The sequence below is a fragment of the Acanthisitta chloris genome, unplaced genomic scaffold (assembly GCF_000695815.1).
Source record: "Acanthisitta chloris isolate BGI_N310 unplaced genomic scaffold, ASM69581v1 scaffold2299, whole genome shotgun sequence".
Lineage (NCBI taxonomy): Eukaryota > Metazoa > Chordata > Aves > Passeriformes > Acanthisittidae > Acanthisitta > Acanthisitta chloris.
The window spans coordinates 203,469-225,349 of NW_008691840.1; the positions used below are offsets into that span (position 1 = coordinate 203,469).

Consider the following 21,881-nt stretch of genomic DNA (forward strand, 5'->3'; position numbering starts at 1 on the left):
GTCTAGTGGAAGGTGTCCCTGCCCATGGCAGGAGGTTGGAACTAGATGATCTTTAATGTCCTTTCCAACCCAAACTGTTCTGTGTATGATTCTAAGATAAATCACTATCTTTCCCCAGGCCTTTGGGATTCAGGGATTAGGTCTGCTGTGTTCCTCCTCCTCCTGTGTCCTGTGGGGTTCAACAGGACCAGTTTACTCAATTTTACATAGCTGCAAGGAATCATAGAATTACAGAATTTAAGGATTGGAATGGACCTTACAGAGCATCCAGCCCCAACCCCCTGCCCTGGGCAGGGACACTTCCTCACTAGATCAGGTTGCTCAAGGCTTTAGCCAACCTGGCTGTGAACACTGCCAGGGTTGGGGCAGCCACAGCCTCCCTGGGCAACCTGTGCCAGTGTCTCAAGGAGAACTGAGCAGCATAAGCTGCACTGTTACTCCTTCCTTCTACATACCACTGCCAGAAATTCGGCAAAAAAACGGGGAAGAATGCAAACTTCCAAATTGGAAAGTGGGGAAAGAAATGCCACAGCTTATCAGGGAGTTATTTCCATTTCTGTGGTTTATTGTGGTCTTTGAAATCCCATAACCTACAGCACAGTGCATCTGCTCCTCTGGGCTGAGCCCAACCTCTCCTGTTAGCTGCTGCCGTGAAGGAATGTGAAAACTAGAGGAAAATGAGCAAAAGGCAGCGAGGGGAGTGTGCAGAACAGGAAATGGCCTGGGAGCCTCCAGGCATTTCCATATACACCCCGTGGTCAGGAGCTAACTTCTGAAAACAAAAGCAGGAGAGACATAAAGGAGAAAAAAAAAATCCATATTAATCCATTGAGTCTGTATTCACCTCCTGTGAGTGAATGAGAGCTTTTAAAAATATATCTTTTGTCTCATTTTTCTTTAGTATGGAAAGTAAATTTTCAGCCAGAAACTTGAAAGACTTTATCAGTTTTTCCTCCTTCTCTTGAGAACAAAGTGCTCTTTCGTCAGACCTTTTATAACTTTAAATGTGAAACTCTCTCCCAGCATCATCGTTTCTGAAGAGACAATAAAAGGCAGTGCTAATGCTGTCATTTCTCACACTTCTTTGCTGCTCCCTCTGAAATCAGATTTGTTTATATTCTGCAAGTCCTATGAATAGAAACACTGGTCAACCCGTTGAGTTCCTGCACGGTGGGTATAGCAAAGCAGAGAGCATTTAGGCATTAGCACCTTGTAGAGGGAAGGTGATAACTGTGCAGAAACTCAGTATTTCTGAACCTAGAAATAAAAGGAATCTGTTTAAAAAGAACTTCACTGAAGACTTAAGTGGCAACAGCTGAAGGACCTTTTCAGCTGGAACAAATCTGAACTTTTTCTTTCTGTTGTCAAACTGCAACCCCAGTAAATCCTAAATGTTTTCTGTGGATTTAGTGACTGGGTAGAGTTACAGTAATTCAAAAGAAATTCATGTCCTTGCCAGTGCCCATTAGTCACACTTGCTGGAATTCTGTCTGCTTTGCTCCTAGCACCATCTCAATGCCATCTGGATCCCTTAATAGCATCTTCCCAACACATACATTTTCTGCTCCATTCACTGGTTTCCTGTTCAGCGATAGCTTTTCCACATGGCCATGTCCTCTTCACAGATGGGGCCTCTGTGAGACATGTCCTCATCAGCAATATCCATGCTGCTCCACAGGCAAGCACAGAACACGGCTGAGAACATTAAAAACCAATAAAAGAAAGATAAAAGGGTGATGGGGGGAAGTTTTCACTGCTTAACTCCACTGAAAAGCTCTGGACTGAGAGAGACTTTTGGAATGTCTAGATGCTGTTGAAAATCAAACAGATTCCCCTTTCTTCCCTCCTAAAATAGGAGCAGCCTGGCCTTTCTCTCTGGCAGCCATTGCTCACCATCTAAGCACTTTTCAGACAGGCTGAACACACGGTGGGATGTCTCTGATTCTCACAAGTGTCATTTCAGGAGACCTGAGGCTATAGGTTGGTTGGGTTTTTTTCTCATTCCCTCTTCTGATTTGAGATAATGAAACATGCAGTGGAGGCAATATAAAGCTCACTTTGAAAAGTGGGAAATTCCACAAGTCGGAGCAAATGGCAATGAATCTGTATCCTTGCACTAAATTTGATCTTGTGAAAGGTTGTGGAGGTGGTTTGAATTTACCTCATGCCTGTGGAGCCTTCAATTTTGTGTCAAGCTGTCTGCAGCTGATGCAGGAAAAGTCTTCCAGAAATACAAAGAGATCATTGCCAGAGTTGAAATATTTTCATGTTTTCAAACCCCTTTATGGAGAAGTTGGTGAATTCTGCACAAATTAATTCAAATGGTTTTTCCCTGTGTCATAAAGCTTGAGAGTGGTGTCAGTATTTCAGAAAGTAACTGTTTCTTCCTTCCTTGTGCCACAAGGCTGTTTTTAGAAGAGATACTAGCATTCAAGGCCAGATGGATGGGGCTTGGAACATCCTGGTCTAGTGGAAGGTGTCTAGACCACAGCAGAGGGGCTGGAACTGGATGATGTCTAAGGTCTTTTCCAACCCAAACCATTCTGTGATTCATTCATCAAACACTGAGCTTGTGCTGATGCAGATTATTGTGCTGATGGAGATGATTGTGCCATACCCAGATGTTTCTGTACTCTGCTTTTTGTGGTTCTCAGATGAGTTTATCTTGGATTGTTCTCCCTGCCTGATAGTAACTCCCATACCTAACAAGTTGTGGCATGCAAATTGGTGATAAAATAGCATCACCTCTCTTGTGCAGATGTCCTTGCACCAAGGCTGTCTCTGTGGGTGCTGGTGCATCCAAAAGCAGGACACACTCATCCCTATGCCTGAATTTACATAAATGACAAATTCCAAGTGCTAAGCCAGTAAATATTTTTCAATATTCGACTTCCATATCTTAACCAGCAGCTGCAAATGCTTTGCTGTGTTTATATATAGACAGGATTTCCCTTGCTTCTCTCTCTTTGCCATTTGGGAAGAGCTCCCTAGGGGGCTGGAAAGCAAAGCTAGAATAGCACGAACTATTTGCTAATGGTTCTTAACACTTTCCCACTGGAGATCCAGGACACTTAACAGTGGTAAAAATAGGCCAGAAGAGGGATAAGTAGTGAAAGCACTAGTCAGTCCTAAAAAACTCCTGGTACAAAGAGGTTAGAGCAATGTTCTTGGTCTTCAGTGTAGAGGAAGCATCAAGTTTTGTCTCTGAAGACAATCAGGGAGCTCCCCATGCCTTGGTGGGCTGAGCTCACCTGGAGCATGGTGGAAAGCCCTACACTGTCTGGAAAGGAGGATACTCTGATAGCTGGAGCACTCGGAAGGAGCAGCATCTGAGGGGTGAGCCCAAGGCCATGCTTATGGGGAGAGGCTGTGACCCTCTGTTCAGGTGGTCTTGAGAAGAGAAGGCTCTGGGGTGACCTTATTGTGGCTTCTCAGTATCTAAAGGGTCTACAAGAGAGCTGGAGGGGGAGATTTGACCATGGCATGCAGTGATAGCACAAGGGGGAATGGCTTCAAACTGGCAGGGCAGGTTTAGAAAAGATGTTAGGTAGATATTCTCCCCTGTGAGGGTACTGAGGCACTGGCACAGGTTGCCCAGAGAAGCTGTGGCTGCTCCAACCCTGGAAGTGTTCGAGACCAGGTTGGACAGGGCTTGGAGCAATGTGGACTAGTGGAAGGGAGTGGAACTAGATGATCTTTAGGGTCCCTTCCCTAAAGCCTTTCAGGATTCCATGGTGGTTGCTGCCTGAGTAGGAGCACCTCAGCCTTTGAATGAGTGCTCACTCTTCAGTGAGACCCAAAGGGCATGAACAAATTATTGAATCTTAAAATTGCAGGTGAAATAGCACAAAAGTGTAATGACTTGAACCTGCCCTTGTTACATCTCATCTGTGTCTCAGATCTTTGGGAAGGGTTTTCTGATGACTGCTATGAATGATTTTTAAAGGGCAACTGAGAGGCCTGAGCTTAAACCTCTGTACGGAGACAAGTTCTGCAGACAGATAACAGCATTGTCACAGCTTATTTGTGAGGCTGGATGGGGAGGAATTTGTTCTAAATTAAAATTCAGCATGTCAAGTGTGAAGAAAGTGCTGCTGAGAGTCCTGTGTCAGGCTGTGACCTTTCAGGAGCTGTTGTGCTGTTCCTCAGAGGAAAGCGTTGCTCTTCTCATGGCCTGTTCTGCAATCCATTTAGAAACATGCCATTAAAAGCATTAGTTCTGTTCTGAATTTCCATTTTTGCCGACCTTTTCAGTCTCCTGCTTCAGCATCCTCCATCCTTGCTAGCTTTGTGTCTCTTCTGGAAGTTGTTGATGGTATTTTTTAATGGCCTAGACAGGGCTGAACAGCTCCTCAGCATTTTAGAGGCTTCCAAGAGTGGAAAACCGATGATGCTTTATAATATTTGAAAATTGCCAGCAGGGGTCAGGCTTACAAATAATTTAAGCAATCCAAACTGCATATTTATAAAGGAGACATTTCTGTGCTGAACATAGTGTATATCAACCAGCTTCTGTGGAAAAGTTTGTAACTTTTGCCCAGCGAATAGGAGTGACAAATTTTTCCTTGTACCTGAAATTGTTGTTGCATAATTCTGGGATACTGGCAGATGGGTTCATTCTTTATTGTCACGGTGCAGGGATTTTCAGCTTAATTTAGATCATTTAAAAGTGAGTATTATCAAGCAAGATAATTATTTTTTAAAGAATATTCTGTAAAAAAAGGATCCTGAGAAAATTGAATGCAAAGATCCGTGTTAATATGCATTAGTTGCACAGTTAATCCCCTGAAGTTAACATGTGAAAGGTGAGGGTCTTGAAGCAGCATCAAGGTTTTGTGCTCTGTAGTTAAATACAGGCAAAAATGTTCTATCCAATGTTTTATATATATGAGTTTGATAGAGTTCTCTGAAGGATTCACCAATCATTTGTCTAAGGCTGATAAGGTTGATGCAATGTATTTGACCTTTGAAAAAGTTTTGAGCCAAAGGTCACAAAGAGACTTTACTTTGGTGGAATAAGAAAGAAGGTTCTTTGTTGGAGTAATAAGAATATAAAAGTCCCAGAGGAGTGAGTGTCCCAGTGCACTGTCTGCAGGGGTGGCCAGTGCTGGATGCCCATGGGAAATAGGGCAGAGCTGCTGGGGTTCCTTGCCAGGAGGCTCTCCCAGCTTCTTGTGCCTTTTCTCCAGGATTTCCAGAGCCAATCTCCTTCTCCTTTGTAAAGCTTCTTGCATTTTCCTTCCATTCATTTGCTTATGCAATACAAATTTAAGTGATGGAAAATCAAAGAATAAATGTTTTCATGATGCCAAGGGTTTTCCACTAGGTCCTGTAACGGTTTTCATTGGGCACTTGTCCAACACAAAGAGGAGTTTGTGAGTAGTGAGGTGGCAGAATTCGAGATAATAGGGAAGTATTCAGACTGTTGAGAGTTTCAGAGGAATCTTACGATGCTGCTCGAGATTGGGAAATGAAGTCGTACGTCAATAATTGCACATCAGAAAAAACACCTTTACTTTTACTCCCACAACAATGAGCTCTAAATGAGCTGTTGTCACTCAGGAAAGAGTTCCTGCATTATTGTGAATAGTTTTCTAAAAATATCAGGTTAATATCAGTAGTTAAAATGACAAAGGAGTTGCTGGAAAAGAAGTTGAGAATAAAGCAGAAACCCTCATTGTATCACTGAACACACCCGAGTGCTGTTTGTAGTTCTGGCTTTTCTCATAGCAAAAAAACCTATATAAAACTTGAAGGAAGAATAAAGATGAGTAGAAATATGGGAAATCCTTGGTGTGAGGGGAGAATAAACTGAGGTTTTTCAGGAAATCATGGAGGAGGCCTGGAATGTGGTGTGGAGAGGGGAGTGTGGTGCAATTACTCACGACGTCTCACAGCAGAACCAACGGGCGCTCAGTGAAGTAATCGCATGTGAAGTATAAAACAAACTGAACTAATTTTTCATACAGCACATAATTAAATTGTGGAACTCACTGCCAAGGAGTGTTGTGAAGGCCAAAAGTATAAATCAGATCAAAAAGAGATTTGATGCCTCACGGAGGTTTTAGCTGTTGGTGGTTATTAAACATGATGGTCTAGACTCAGGCCGCGGTTCAGGAGGCATCCAAGTTGGATTTGTTCTCTAGTCAAGTTGTATATTTTTAATATACTTTTACAAATTATATTTTCATCCTATAAACTTGTCCCTTTTAATCACGTTTTGGCTGCCTCAGCAGCATGGCTTTGTGGGACTGAATACAGGAATAATCTGATCCTGCCTTTGATTTCATGCTTTCCTGGGTTATTTGTGGTGGGACTGTGCAGGGACTCAGTGTCAATTAACTTTCCCTTCTTCTCCAGGCTGAAAATTGAGGAGCTGGAAGCTGAACGCAGCAAGCTGGAAGAGGAGAACAGATCTCTGGAAATGAAACTAGAGAGGCTAACTCTGCAGGTAGGAATGTGGAGGTCCAGAGCAGCTGGAGAACCTCACGTGGTCCATGTGCCATAGCTGTTCTAACAGATGTGCCTGAACAGTCCCAGCACACAGCTTCCCTTCCCTCCATCTGGGCAAGGCACCTTTGGGAAGCCTGTGCAGACTGCACTGACACACCTGTATCTCTGACTGAGTTATCAGAGCAGTTTGATGTTAGATGCAATCACAGATAGAGTTGTCTTTTTTGATGTCTTTGCCTAGAACATCTTCTCTTCTTTTTGGAGCCTTAAAAACTGTTCCATGTTAAATAACTCCACTGCTAGAAGTTGTCTGTCCCCAATTTCATCCATTCCAAAGTGGGAGTGTAGACAGGGCTTAACAGCACAGAGTGGTGTGAGATTTTGAGCTTCATTCGTATTGAAGTCTCAACTGCTGCTATCAGTGATGGAGACAGAGACCCCCAGTGTGTGGCCTCATTAGGTAGGAGTTTTCCAAGCCAGGAACCATCCATCAGTGCTGTTGAGAGGATGAGCTGGCAGCACCCAGAGCACAGACATGGAGGGCAGAAGGTGTGGACTCAGAAGGATGGAAGGTGTGTTCTTTTTGCTGCACTGCCATGTGTGTTTTGCCTTTTCCTGGGGTAGTGCTGTTCTCTACAGCAGAAGGTGTTCAGCTTTTCATTCTGGGTAGATCCATGAAGTCTCACCCCCCTTGAAGGAGGGCAGGAGCAACTGCAGCAGATAAGTTACTTATTTTTCAGCTTGCTCTCACCCTAGGAAAGGCTTTCCTGTGCAGAGGAAGGGCATGGGAGTTGCTTCAAGCTTTTTTTGGTGTTTCCTGTTTGAAAGGTGCTGGAGCAAACAAAAACCTGAGCCTGTTTGTTTAATCAAAGCCCACCCTGCTATGAACAGTGTTACCTCTTCCTTCTGTTCTCTCTGATACACTGAACAATTTGGCGTTGTAGCATTTTATCATCTTAATTTTTCTCTTTTTCCCCCTCTTTTCTTGTAAATTTCCTCATGGTAAAAAACCTGCGGGTTTGAAATTACCCAGATTTCAGACAGACTATTGATTTTATCTTGACACCTATTAGAGGTGAATCAAATATTATTTTTTTTATTACCAATTCCTGGAGACAGGAAAGTGACAGCTTTGATAAAACAGGGAGCTAAGAGCTGCTGAGCATCTCTGCTGAGCCATGTTTAGTGTGAAACCTGTCACCCAGCTCTCCTTTAATTGGGTTTCAGTCATCAGAGGGAGATGAAAGCTTTGGGCTGGTGTTTGGATGCTTAGATGTCCAACAAACACAACAGCAGCTTTGGTTTCAGAGCAGATTACAACTCAGGTCTCATTTAATTTGCCTACCTTGTCTTACAATGGCTGCTGACTTTCCAAGAATTTCTCTGACCAGAGGAATTCCCTGTTTCCTTTGTGATGCCTTCTTTGTTTGCTCATACTGCTCCTGAGCTGCCAAGATTTGAGCAGCAGGTCTAGGAAAGAGAAATCTGCCAGTCCCCCAAAAGGTGAGTTAGTGAGCTGAATTCAGGTGATCATGTCCTTACATCTGCTTTGCCAAGGCTGAGGACTTAGCTTTACCTCCTTTAAGAGGAGGTAGCTCCTCCCTTCCTTCTCACTTTGCTTCTATCTTAGAGGACAAAAGCAGCTTCTTTGAAAGGGGAGGAGTAGAGAGGAAAGCACAAATAGAGGAATATGTAAGCTGAATGCTAAAGTGTCAGTATTGATCAGTGTGTGCCCACCTGAATGGCCAAGAACTCCTCAGAGGGGAAAACATCAGCCTTCCCAATTTTTATTCACCTTGAGAATCAAATATCTTGACAGGCCACACTTAGAATGACTTTATAAACACATAGAAAGAAGATTCCTTACAGTGGGAACCCACAAAGTTAAGGATAAGCTTAGAAATTCACCTCTTCTATCAGTGCTGAGCAAATACACTGAAAATGTTATAATACACTCAGATAAGGTCACTGAAATGTTGCTAGTTTGACATGTTATTTAGTCCCATCTATGAAAGAAGTCATTGGGAAATGATGGGTTAAAATAAGGTCTGTATCATGAGGGGACAAGAAAACAAGACAAAAGTTATGTACAGAAATCACAAGGAAATTTTCTGAACAGAAAGATGATGGGAATTACAAACATGGGAGAAGCATGGCATCAAATCAAATAAAGATGTAAGAGAAGGGGGTGGCATTAAACAAGGTAGGATGAGGGTGATTTTTGACATATCTTTATCTGCAGTTCCTTCTTTTTAAAAATAAAACCTCTGTCTCTAGAATTTTATGTCCTAAATGAAGATACATAGCAGGGACATATTCAAGTTGTGAATTGGGAAGAGGCAGGTTGTAGAATTAAGGCTCTGACTGCTTTGCACTAGGCTGAAGTCTGTTGAGTTCACAAAGCTGCAGCATGTGAAATCTGGGGAGAAAAGGCTAATATTTGGTAATTAAAAACGTCAGCTTGACTGAATTGATGTGTGGAAAGGAGTAAAGTTTCAAAACTGTTTGCCTCCTCATCACAGAATCACAGAATCGATTAGGCTGGGAAAGACCTCTGAGATCATCTAAAATTTAACATTTGACCTAACACCACCTTGTCAGCTGGACCATGGCACTAAGTGTCATGTCCAGTCTTTTCTTAAACACCTCCAGGGACAGGGACTCCACCACCTCCCTGGGCAGCACATTCCAATGTCTCATCACCCTCTCTGTGAACAAATCGCTTTTGTATCTGAACACTGGCACATGGATTTTGCTGATTTCTGCACAATAGGCCATTTTGTGAGCAGTGGGACCCTGATGGACTGGCCAGAGGGCAAATGAGCACTGGAAAGGTGCTTTTGTGTTCAGTGTGTGACTCACAGTCCTTGAACTCAGTATTAGCAAATGAACTGAGATACTGATAGCTCTCTGCAGCAGTGTATATAACATCTGACATCTCTTTGTATTCTGTGCTTGTGTGGGGACAGCTTGAGTTATGCCTGAAGGCTCTTTCCACCTCCACACACCCCATCTTCCAAAACTCCTTGCCTCTTGACACCTAGCTACAGGCTGCATTGATTTTCCTTCACTGGTATAAAGACTTTAGCATGGATATTACTCACTGGTCAGGTCTTTACTGCTAATAAAAACCTCAGATTACAAAAACACAAGAGGTGTTGAACTGTAGAGAAATGACTCCCCGTTGAAGGTGCCTTTCCAGTGCCCAGGACATTTTCTTTAGGGAACTGTTTGAACTGTGGCTTGGGATAGGGATTCAAATAATATGAGAAGAGCGGGTTTAAACAGGGTTTTATCTCCTTTTTCCTACCCTTCTTTCTTTCAGTGAAGCAAAAAAGGCTTCCAGGAAAGCTGGGCTGTCCCTGCTGGCCCAGGGTGGGCAGAGTGAGATTTCTGAGAAAGGGTTGGTTTGTTTAGTTATCTGAAGTGATCTGAACCATCTTCCAGAGCTGCCCCTGGAAAAGTGCAGCTCCATGCCAGGAACAAAAGAGACTGATCCAATCAGTGCTTTTCTGGTAAAGTGGGAGGAAAGAGTTGTGAGGAGTGTTCAATTAGCATTTCTTACTGCTAGGAGCCTTGTGTTTACAGGCAACCGAGCGGATGTGAAGTGTTCCTTATGCAAATACTACTCTCCTGCTTTTCCTGCTCTCCTCTACTCTTGGAGCTGAAGAAGAGATTCTTCAAGGTTGGCTGCTTCAAGGAAGATTGATTAAAATCAGCTGCAGTTAGACTTAATTGGATCCATATGCTTGGAGAGGGAGCAGGACTAGTTAAAGTCCTCGTAATTAGTTCACAGCTGGTTGGTGAGAAAAATGAAACTCCAGTTAGAGTTTAGATAAGTGGATGTATACAGATAAAAGGCAGGGAGATGATTTTTTTTTTTTAGCACTGAGATGTATTTGGGCTTGAAAAGTACCTCTAGTTCCATAGCCAAGCCAGGAGCCTAATCCCTTTGAGCATGTGCATGTGTATGTATGAGGCTAAATGGAAGGAGTCTGTATTTTCTCTCTTGTTTCTGAGTAAAAGGAGTGGATGCTGGCAGTCAAGGAAACGTGAACAGGGTGACAGAAAGCTGGGAGAGAATCTCAGGATCTAGGTAAAAGCTGACAAGGGTAGTTTGGCTGTGTGAAAGGGTCATGGCTTGGCACAAAATCTGAACTCTCCAACTTTGAGTGTGATGCCCCTGCAACTACTTGTGTTTAGCCTTTCTGCCAATCAGTAAAAGACAGCAACACTCTAAAAATGCAATATTATTCATACATATTGAAATCATTGATTTTTGCCTATTATCTCAAAGCTCAAGAGGAGTTGACTAGCTCCATAGTATGGGGAGAGTCATCAGAAAACTTTCCCCAGACACAAGCTGGTATTTATGCTAAATTTTGCTGTCAGAAAAGAAGGGACTGAATTCCCTGTTACAGTGTCCTTGAGAGAATTGCCTGTGAAAAATATACTCCACCAAGTATTGGTGATATTTTTTCTGCTGGCATGACTTCATTTTAAGGCTTCTTGAGGTGTTCATTAATGCATGTGCAGTAGTTCCTTTCTAAATGTCTAACTTTGCCATTGTTATCGACCATTTTACATTTTAAGATATTAATCTGGTTAAATTAAATCTTAGTTTCTTCCAAGCCTTAAATTGATTATTTTTTGCACAAATTAAAGCATAAACCACTTGTTCTTTTCAGTGGTAGTTGTGTTGTAGCTGTAATGATCTGAAGATAAGTAAGAAGCAAGTTCTGCAAGCAGAAACATTATCATTTTTTTAGTAAGAGTAGCTGACATAATTGGGAAAGTTCGATACAAATTGAGTGGGTGTCTGAAGATTTGCCCTATTTGTCTATTTTAGGTCATTTTAATTGGCCTGCCTAAGCTAGCAGGGACTTGTGGTGCTTGGTCCCACCACTGCACGAGGCTCTGCAGGGAGAGTGGGTAGCTGCTGCCTGCTGGGTTAAATTCTGCAGGAGCCAAATGTCTGTGAGTGATGGAAGTGCTGGACATCCAGAGTGCTTATGTGTTTCTCTTTTCCCTTATCTCTGCAACCTTTGGGGTTGGACTGGTCTCCTCCTTCTTCTAGCCCAGTATTTTGAGGGACTAACAAAACATCTGGGAGCTGTACCCCAAGGGAAGATGGACAGAGAATGTTTCTCCTCTTTAAGCATTAATGACTCATTTTATGGTTAGGGCTTTGGCAGCCAGGCAGTAACTAGCTTGGAGTTAAGAACCCAAGGCAAAGCTGAGGTCATTTAACAGTCTAACTGTTCATTTTGTGACCAGTGAAGAATGATGAATGAATCATTTACTCCGTTATAAAACTTAAAGGGACATAGCCAACCTTTCAAGGTTCTCTAATTGACGTCTCAGATGCTCACGCATCTTCTTCCTGGATTATCTCCATGCTGTCCCTTTGAACAAACTTCCTGTCCTTTTTTCCTTCACCTTTGCATGCTGAGATCTGTGTTAAAGTCTGGGGCTCAGCTGGTCCTCACTGACAAATTCAGGTAGCCAAGTTCAACACTTTATTTTTTAAAAAAAGCTTCTTTAAATGGTTTTGGGCAAACCACTTGGCATCTCTTCAGTCAGGTATGGCTTTTGGCAAGGTGTGGGAACTAATTTGTGTGACCTTCAAAGGGTCTTAATGATGAGATAGAATAGCTGAGGACATACAGCAGGAGACCAGTAAGGAGGAGATGAACTAAGCAGAGAAGTGCAGGTCCAGGACTGCAGAAGGTCATACCAGATTGTGCTGCTCCACTCATCCAGTGCATCGAGTTTCACAGGAGTATGTGGGAGTGGGTGGGGAGCAGAGTGATTCTGATCCATTCCACTCCCAGGCTCCCAGATTTTATCTGCAATAAGCTCATCTTTTACAGGCAAAGATTATCTCTTAAATTTCGCAGGCTGCAGCAAGTCTTCACTGAGGTAAGCAAGTGTATCTGCTCAAGTGTATATTGGCAGAGACCACTCAAGGGGTCACTCCTCAGTTTTGTTCAAAACACCAGTGAAAAACATGTGATAAACATCTCTCTTGCCTTGGTTAAATGTATACCATTTCTATTAGTTATTGACCAACAGCTCAAGGTTGGCACAGACATTTCTCTCAGGGATTTGCATTCCTAATTCTTAGCCTCATTGGGAAGGTGTTTTCAGGTAATTGCAGCTGCCTTTCCTTATTTCCAGGAGTTCCCTCATGACCTAAATGCCTCAACTGCTGACTGTAAGCATATAATAGACATTATGGGTATTAATTTATGACAGATCAGAGGTTTGTAATGCTTGCACAGAGCATTGGACAATATGCACACAGCAAGCTGACTGTGGTTGCAGCAGGGACCGAGTGAATCTGGTACTGTGGGTGACAGTAGCACTGGAGATGTGATGGCACAGACAGTAGTGTTGCCAGGGTAAAACTCTGTGGAATCACCCAACATGTACTGGTGGTTGGCATGAACAACACCAGTGCTGGTAGACCTCCACCTCAGGTATTGTTGGAGTCAGGTGGGGGTTGGTCTCTTCTCCCAGGCAACCAGCAGCAGGACAAGAGGGCACAGACTCAAGCTCTGCCAAGGGAGGTTTAGGTTAGATATAGGAAGAGATTTTTTACAGAGAGAGTGATCAGGCATTGAAATGTGCTGCCCAGGGAGGTGGTGGATTCACCATCCCTGGAGGTTTTCAAGATGAGACTGGATCACTTAGTGCCATGGTCTGGTAACCACAGTAGGGTTGGACTTGATGGTCTTGGAGGTCTTTTCCAACCCAGTTGATTCTATGATGACAGCCAAACTGCTTTGCTGTGTGGGTGTCTCTGGTGTTCATAGTGAACTGCTAAGGGGATGTGCTAAAGTGCACCCAATGAATGGGAAGGAAAAGAGCTTCCCCTATAATGTCCCTATAAATTGTGCTGAAAGGATTATACATGTTATTTGGGAGAAAACATCGTGTACCTTGTGCCATGTGGATTAGGTACTGAAGAAAATCCTAGAACCAGTGTGAAATGGAAGCAGTGTAGAACCTGCTGTGATGCAGCCCTTGGGGATTACGTGACACTGAATTAGCTGGGGCTATGCAAATATTTGTACATGTTAATTCTGAATGCATCACTGTTATTAGAATTAGCAGGAATTAGTAACATTCTGTGGGAGCAGAGGGGAGAAGCATAAACATGCCATCGAGTTGTAGATTTGTCATTAGGTGGTTCAAGGAGAAGCTGTTTGATGGCCTCAGTGGCCCTGATAAATGTGATGTGCAAAGTGGATGTCGAATAAAACAAGGACACGCACGGAGTAGACTTGCTAATGTTTGTTAACATCAGGGACAGGAGTGCATGGATTCACATTTGTGCAGGGAAATTTTACCAACATGCCCTTTAAAAAAATTTTTTTTGAAGGAATTTGCACATTGAATATTAAACACCTGAAGCTCTATAAATTCTGCTGCCAGAGCTGCCGCCGTATTGTTTATTTCATGCAGCACCTTCCTCAAAGTTCTGCAGGACTGATTAACATTTGCATAATACATTTAACACAAAAATCCAGAATAAATTCATTAATGTTCTTCTGCCACTACCCCTGAAAATATCAGCAGTGGTGTGGCATCACAAAGCTCATTAGATGAGCAAAAAGGGGAGGAAGGGTGAGAGCTGGATTTCCTGAACAGCTCTGAAACAGGAAAGGTCAGAGCACAGTGTCAGTACCTGCACGGAGAGCTCAGAGCAAGCAGGGAGAGAGCTGGGGCATGGGAAATGTCCTGCTGGAAAAGGTCACTGTACCAGTACACACGAAGCACGATCTTTAAGAGGTGCCATCCATGCTAGAGGAGTAAAATCAGTGACTAGCACAAAATGCAGATGAGGATGGTGCTACACTGAGGAGGAGGCTGCTCCCAGAGCACAGGGGCAAACCCCAGGAGCTTGTTCCACTCCTGCTGTGCTACAAGGAAGCTGGCTGGGGACAAGCCTTGGTTTTCTGAAGAGGTGTTGCAGAACGAATGGTGAAAGTTTAAAAGTTGTGCAAGATTTGGCTGCATGGCAGGAGGTCACAAAACCACTAAACCTGAGGTGTTCATGAGAATGTGAGGACAGAGCTACCAGTCTTACTGGTATTCTTATGTGGTAAAAAGAGTAAGGATCTATGAAAATTAGTAATTTCAGGTACAACTACACATTGAGCCTCACAGTTGTGCGTGTACATTGCCTACACAACAAGGTTACGACGTGTGCCGGTGAAGTAGTAGCAAGTAGCAACTTGAGAAGGCTCCTGTGCAAGAAAAGTGTTTCACTGATCCCCAGAATCATCCTGTGGGTAAATCCAAGGTTGAGGAGAAGTCACAACCATTTTAAAAAACGAGACTTGACTTTTAAACTCCTCTAATCTTACTTATCACACAGCAAAGAAACAGCAAAGTTTCAGGGAGCGATAAGACTGGCCCTTTATAGTCTTCTGGTTTTTCTCTGTAGTCATTTGATGGCACAAATTAGTTTTCAGTTGTTCTTTCTTCATTTTCTATTATTTTTCTGCTGCTTTGAATTCTGCTGCCATGTCACAGAAACAAAGCAAATATGTTGTTCAGACCCGTATAGCACAATTAAAGCTCTGCAAGGTTTGTTTACTGAGGCTTTGTGCTTTTGCTCAGATTTCTAGGAGTGCCACGTCCAGAAGTTACATCTCTCTCCACATTAGGCTTTAGCTTTTCATTACTCCTTATCTTTTCAGCCTTTGTTTGATGACCTAGTTATTTCTGAGTTTTTGATTAAAACAAAGTAATAGGTCATGGTTTTGTGGTGGCCTCATCTTTGCCACTTTTTCATGGTCTGGCCTTTTGCTACTGGTGCTTGCAAAGTCAAAGTTTTTGGTAATACTATTCAGCAGTTTTATTCTTCTGGTAAAGAGACTCTGTTGGCAGTGCCAGATTTGTCCTCTACTAGTTGGTATGTGGCAAACTTGACACCATCTCCAAGAGACAAGACCAGGATGTGCTACCCAGATTATGGAAAAGAAGTAAGTCAGAGTTTAGCAATGTTTTGTGTGTGTGTGATGAGGGAAAAAGAGGAAAACTGTTTCATGTCTGTGAAGAGTGGGCAGCTGTTGTAATGGTGAAAATATAAGTGAAGAAATGGGGTGATGCTCTGAGCTGAGCCACTGATGGAGGTGGCAGCGCGAGTGAGAGAAACAGATTTTCTTTGTGTGACCTCTGTCTTGGCCATTCAAGCGTGTGAGATGTTGATACATTATCTTACATATCCCAGAACTCTTCCCTTTGATCAGATGTGAAGAGTGGGCAGCTGTTGTAATGGTGAAAATATAAGTGAAGAAATGGGGTGATGCTCTGAGCTGAGCCACTGATGGAGGTGGCAGCGCGAGTGAGAGAAACAGATTTTCTTTGTGTGACCTCTGTCTTGGCCATTCAAGCGTGTGAGATGTTGATACATTATCTTACATATCCCAGAACTCTTCCCTTTGATCAGACTGACCTACCACCTATTTGACATCTGGAGGCAGAGATTTACATTAAGAAAAAAGATTGGTTTTCCCTGAAGAATTTTGTCAAACAGTAGAAGGGAAACTTGACATGCCTCTGTCACTCAAATGTGTGGTATTGAGCATTCACTCAGCAGTCCAGGCTTGGGAGGGATCAGAGCTCCTGGGAGACCCAGGGGTGTAAGTGGGGAGAACTAACACCCTGATGTCATTGCTTCTCTGCCAGTACACCTTGAACGCAGTCAGATCATCATACAGTCTCTTCCTAATCCAAATTTGCCTCAATTTCCATTTGCTGTTGTTTGATAAGACTTTAGAGAGACATAGATCCAGACAAGTCAGAAAAAAGGTAATTGTTTTTGACAGCTTTCTTACCTAGATTTGAAAGACAGGTAACAGTGGAATGGAAAATGATGGCTAATTCAGGTAGAAGGGCTGTTGTCTTTAAATGAGGATAGACAGTCGGGATGGCAGGATAAGTGAAATGCTGTGGGAAGAGCATCTCCTTAGTATCTTTTTAGAAAAATCAATGCTGTCACCTGAGGTGGTTCTGTGCCTACAAAGGAGCAGAGATGTCTGTAAAGCCTAGTTGTGTTCCATACAGGTGTGAGGGTTCCCAGGTGACCCATCACCTCTGTTGGGGTTCAGCTCCATCAGGAGCTCTGCTGCTTCTTCCTATTGGCATTTAAACCTCATGTTCCCTAAATGCTGCAGAAGCTCTATGCCGGTTCTTTGCATTTTTGGTAGGACATTTAAAATGGAATAAAAATTCCCTGAAAACTATTGTGTGTGTTGGACATGGCCTAAGATGTTCAGTCAAGATTGTGACCTTTCAGAACAAAGACACTGCTTTTTGAAAAGGGGGTCCATTGTGCTTCTGGCTCTAGGAAGATGAAAATCTTGAAAACCCAGTAACATGAAGGCTGTGCAGCAGGGATGAGTCCTCCAGAGATCCTCTCCTGTATTTTTGGTTGCCTTCCAGTGGATGCATTCTCTCTGTGCTGTATTTCCACAGTTGCAATCAGTAGTAATTACAGAAATTTTCTCATTTTTCTGAGTAGGGGGATGTGAAAAGCTGTTGACAGCACAGTCTGCGAGGGAGCTCAGCTGTGGAGCTGCTTTCCCTCCAGATCCATCACAGCTCGAGTTGCTGACCTTCAGGTTATTTAACAAGGAGTCAGGGCTTGCTCATAGGTCAATCTGTTCAGTGTGCAAGGAAATGTGTTATTAGGTATGTGTGAACTCTTGTGATTAATATTAACATGGTGGAGCTGCCTGAACATTTAAATACAACACCAGGGAATTTAATTAATCATACATATATATATAATATGTATATTTGAGGACAATTATTAGAGTTCATGTTGTTATATTTAAATGTAGACATGACTTGATATATATGGATGTAAAATAGGACTGTCACCCAGACTGTTTTAACAGAATCCAGCTGGAGTGTGATCAGAGGGATGGAAAAGGTGGACAAACAGGGAAGGAAATGATTGCTCAGGAGAGAGAACAGACAGTGGGTGTGGACTGAGGCTTCTTCCTTGGCTATGCTAAACCAGGGCAGTTGTCAGACTGTTCCCTTCAGGTTCACAGAAGTTGAAATTAAGGAGGTAGCAGTATCATAGGCATTCATTAGGATCCTCTTCGGTTGGATGGTGGGAAGGAATTGTGGTTGTATAACATATGAAATGGTTTCTCTGGTGCTGCTTAGTGGTTCTGCCACGTTGTCACATAGACCCTAACTTCTAGGTCCAGGTAGTTTGGAGATTGAATGTACAATGTCTTTTGACCTTTCTGCTTTCTCAAGGTCTCTGATATCCTCTATGATACTGCTGTTGAGACTACTTAGAAAATAAACCTGAATCTGCACCTGCAGATTTCTGTGTGGTCCATTCACTGAAGCATCCTAAAGGAAAAAATACTGGACACACTGCAGACCAGACCTGTCGGTCAATTCACCAGTGTATTCCTCCTAAGCCTACCCTTTCATCCCTCCTGTCTCAGCTCTTTGGCTGTGTCATTCAACTTAATACTTTTTACTGATGTTTCATGCTTCCAGGGGATCAAACAGATCATCTGAGTCCTTTAGATATGTGTGAAAGTTAGAGATGATGCCCTTCTACTGATTCAGTCAATGATAGCTTCAAAACTCATAACTGGGCAAGGCTGGTTCTGAAGTATTTTATTTCTTTAGGCAGCAGCTCAGGATGATGTTGAATTTGCTGCTTGGAGCATTTAACTCAAAGCCCTTCAGAATCCAGTAGGTTGCCCCACAGCCATTCCTCTTATTGTTTCAGTTTATCCATAAATCTCTCTTATTCTTGTAAAATCGAAGTGAAGATGAGACGACTCTCCCCATCTGAAAAGATTTTGGTACTGCTTGAAGTCTCCTTGCACTGGCAGAAAAAAACCAATTGAGCTTTGAGCTTGAACTGAGAGACAGATAAGATCACCAGGAGATTTCCACAGCAAATGCAGAATATAGTTGTCTCTAATGGATTCTTAGTGCTGTCTGCAAGTAATTGAATTGCTTGGGTAGGAAGGGAGAGGGGTCTGGGTTGGGGCTTTTATTGTTTTGTGTGTTTTTTTAAAACCCCCAAATTTTGTGAGGGTCAGAAGCAAATGATGGATTCTCTGCATGACCCAGGATGTCTGTCAGATGTAGGGGAAGAGAATTAAAATGTCCCTATATGTACATGAGGGTGATGAGGCAGAAAGGACCCATCACTTCCTTGGTTCAAAGGACTTGTCTGTGTCTTTGCTTCTGTCTACTCACTGTGAAATCTGCAAATAATTCATGCTCTGGGGGTAGGAATGAGGCCACTGGGTAAATCTTGGCCCCTCTCTCTCTCTCTGGACTAAAGCAGAACATAAATTAAATCCATTCTTGCTCTACTGCAATTACTAAGGCAGTCTCACTCCAGCTGGGTGATAGCAAAGATGCTGGTTCCTGCTGTCCCATCACAGCCAACACTGCTACGCTCTGTGTTGCTGGCCCAGTGTTAGCAGAGGGTAGCACTGGGTCAACTGGGAGGTTTCCACAGCTGATCTGTTTCGGTGCATGTGAGGGGACAGAAGCGAAGCAGCGTCCTCCTTTTTCACATCCCTTTGTTTAAAAGTATGAAGTATGTCCTGGTAAGCCAAGGGAATGATGGAGAGAGATAATAACACACCCTTTGGTATATTCTTTGAAAACACTCGAGTAGCCAAGAGGTGGTCCAAGCCTTACAGCCTGCACCATTGAAAAACACTGAACAACAGCAAAAGGGAAAGAAAAAACCAGAAAAGGATGATCATCAGGGAAATTGCTATAATGGTAAGATAATTAGAACACAGAATGATTAACATTAGTCAGTGTGCTGCATTGGCAAGGACTGTGCAAGTTGACATAATAGGCCTCTTCCATAGCCAACATGCAGTTTTCCAGTGTTTGGTTTAACACTTTCATGTGACTCTAATAGCATTCACAGCTGGAACAGGCGTTCAGTTCTCACGTAACTTTGCTGCTTTCCTCTCCTGTGGCTACTGGAAGGACCTTCTTGAGTCCCTTTCGTGTCTACTGATTACTAAAGGATAAAATCCACTCTCACCATGGAGTTCTGCGTTGTTTTGAGCCATAGCCAGGCATGAACTCCTAAAGCCTACTCCTCCTGTTGTGCCTGAGGGAAATGGTCTTCCCTAAAAGCAAACACAGCTCTGAAGTGTTTCAGAAAATGGTTGTCTTCTTCTCAACGAGAAAATATAAGGACTCAGGATATCCAGTATTGACATTCTCTTCTAAAAAAGACTTTCATAAATGCTATTCTAATGTAATTAGTCATTTAATAAATGGGTAATGCATCAGAAGCCCCTTCCTATTTGTTCTCTTAATACTTGCTGACTCCCCCTGCCAGCCCTTGTGTGTGGGCCCTAGTAACTCCCTGTGGTTCGCCAAAACTAAACTGGTGCAAGAAACAAGATTTAACACCATGTTTAATAACTGGTTTTGTAGCCTGATTGAGTTTGAAACAAAACTTTGAGTGCAGAATGACCTCAGTGACATCCACGTGGGCCCCACCTAGAATCATGGAATCATTGGGGTTGGAGGAGCCCTCTAAGATCAACAAGTCCAACCATTAACCTGTCACTACTGGAACACTTAAACCCTAAACCATATCCTCTAGCACCAGATCTAGGGTCGGTGACTCCACTACCTCCCTGGACAAACCTATTCCAGTGCCTGAACACCCTGAAAGTCTTTGCAGACTGGTGAACATCTGATTGCCTTGACTGCTACCAATCCCACTGGCTCATGGACAAGGGTATTGGACATTTTGTGTCAGTCTATTTTCCCTGTTTGGTTTTGACTGGGCTTTTGACATTTTCCCAGGATCTCCAGTGGCTGTCCCTTCGCCATGCTTAGACATGGGCTGATGTCTGTGTTGGGGCATTTGTGACACCACAAGTTTGGCTTTCCCTCACCTCTGCGTGCTGCTGAGATCAGGCATAGCCTTCTTTACAGCTCATAAAATCTGATGGTGCTCTGTGGCACAAAATCCCCTGACCTCAGTAACACCTTTTTTCAACTCCTACCCCTTAACTGTGTAAATAAACCCCCTTTTTTCCTTAAAAAGTGGGAGAGCACAGTGCCCAAATCCGCTCCCTGCTCAGTGCGGGGCCCTCGGAAAGGCATTGCAGTCACGCAGCTGTGCAGTGAATATGTAAAGAGTGTTTCGTGTGGTTTGTATTTTGTGGATTATTTTCTCGCTCCTTCTGACCCTACCTCAAATGAAATTCCTGCTCTTCATCCATTCCTCTGGGCTGGGCAATCAGCAGCTACGATCAGAGGCTCTAAGGAGGCAGTGGTTGGGCATACAAAGCAGTCGCATTAGGACCGAGGAACCAGGACTAATGGGGAGCAAGGCTGGGAACAGAGAGACAGAGAAATGTGGCAGAATAAGATTCATTAGGGATCAGATTCAATAACTGTAAAATGATGAGAAGTTTATGATCAAAGGCTTACTTCAAGCATTTTAATGACACAGTCATTTAATCCATTTAAAGCAGATAGATAAGGAGTTAAGTGAAATCTACAGCAGTCGCCTTTTGGAGCTGTTTATGAACCTGTTCCAGGCTACAGATCACTGTGAAGGGCAGGATGGATGCCTGCTGTAGTAATTGAATAGTATATAACAGGCTGCCAGGCTTTACGGGCTGATTTCCATCCGAGGTCGGTAAAACTTAATGCAAACACTTGTGGTTTGTCTTATTAGTGTGTATGGCTCCTCAGCTATTTTTAATGTGTATGTTACCAGCAAAGAGAACTGAATGAAGGAAAGGGCAGAATTATTTAACAACCTTTCTGTGACAGGATATTTAATTCCCAGTGGGTCTATCTCCTCTGGAAGTAGCATCAATATAGGCTGTTGTAGTGACAAGATTCAGACGGGCTCTGACACTTGAACCACCAGGTCATCTACCATAGGAATTACACATCTGATAAAAACTGGGGAGGTTAAGGGGGCACAGAAGTTGTTTCTCATCTTTTCCTTCCACTGTTGCACTTGTGCCACCCTCCGTCCCTCTCCTGGGGACTCTCCTTGGTTAGTTAACTTCCTTCCCAGCTGCTCTTGTCAAATACTTTAAAAGCTGTTTGGACAGTTGGATGACACTTTGCTGCCTGTGCTCATGGGGTGCAGCTCACTCAGTCCCTTGTTCTCTCTAGCTTTTAGCCACCTGGACACCAGGAATTTCTCAAAGCCAGTCATAGCTGGAATGCTGCATGTGCCTGCAGACTGCACCTTGTTCTGTTCCTCGAGTAGTCATTCACCCCTTCAAAACTCTCCCAACACACACACACACTCCTGGAGCTAAAAGCTCCTACATCCCACATACTCCTCCTGTAAACCCTTAGTCCCCTACATGCACTCCTCACAGCTGTGGAGAAGCAAGCAGAGGGGGCTCTTT

At 43.2% G+C, this 21,881-nt stretch overlaps 1 protein-coding gene across 1 annotated transcript in view; it reads left to right on the plus strand.

Annotated features, from left to right (window-relative positions):
• MAD1L1 (MAD1 mitotic arrest deficient-like 1 (yeast)) overlaps positions 1-21,881 on the plus strand; it is a 368,873-nt gene that overhangs the window by 202,328 nt on the left and 144,664 nt on the right. The window contains exon 14 of the mRNA XM_009082378.1: positions 6,361-6,451. Within this exon, the coding sequence (XP_009080626.1) occupies positions 6,361-6,451 (91 nt within the window). The remainder of the gene's footprint in view (positions 1-6,360; positions 6,452-21,881) is intronic.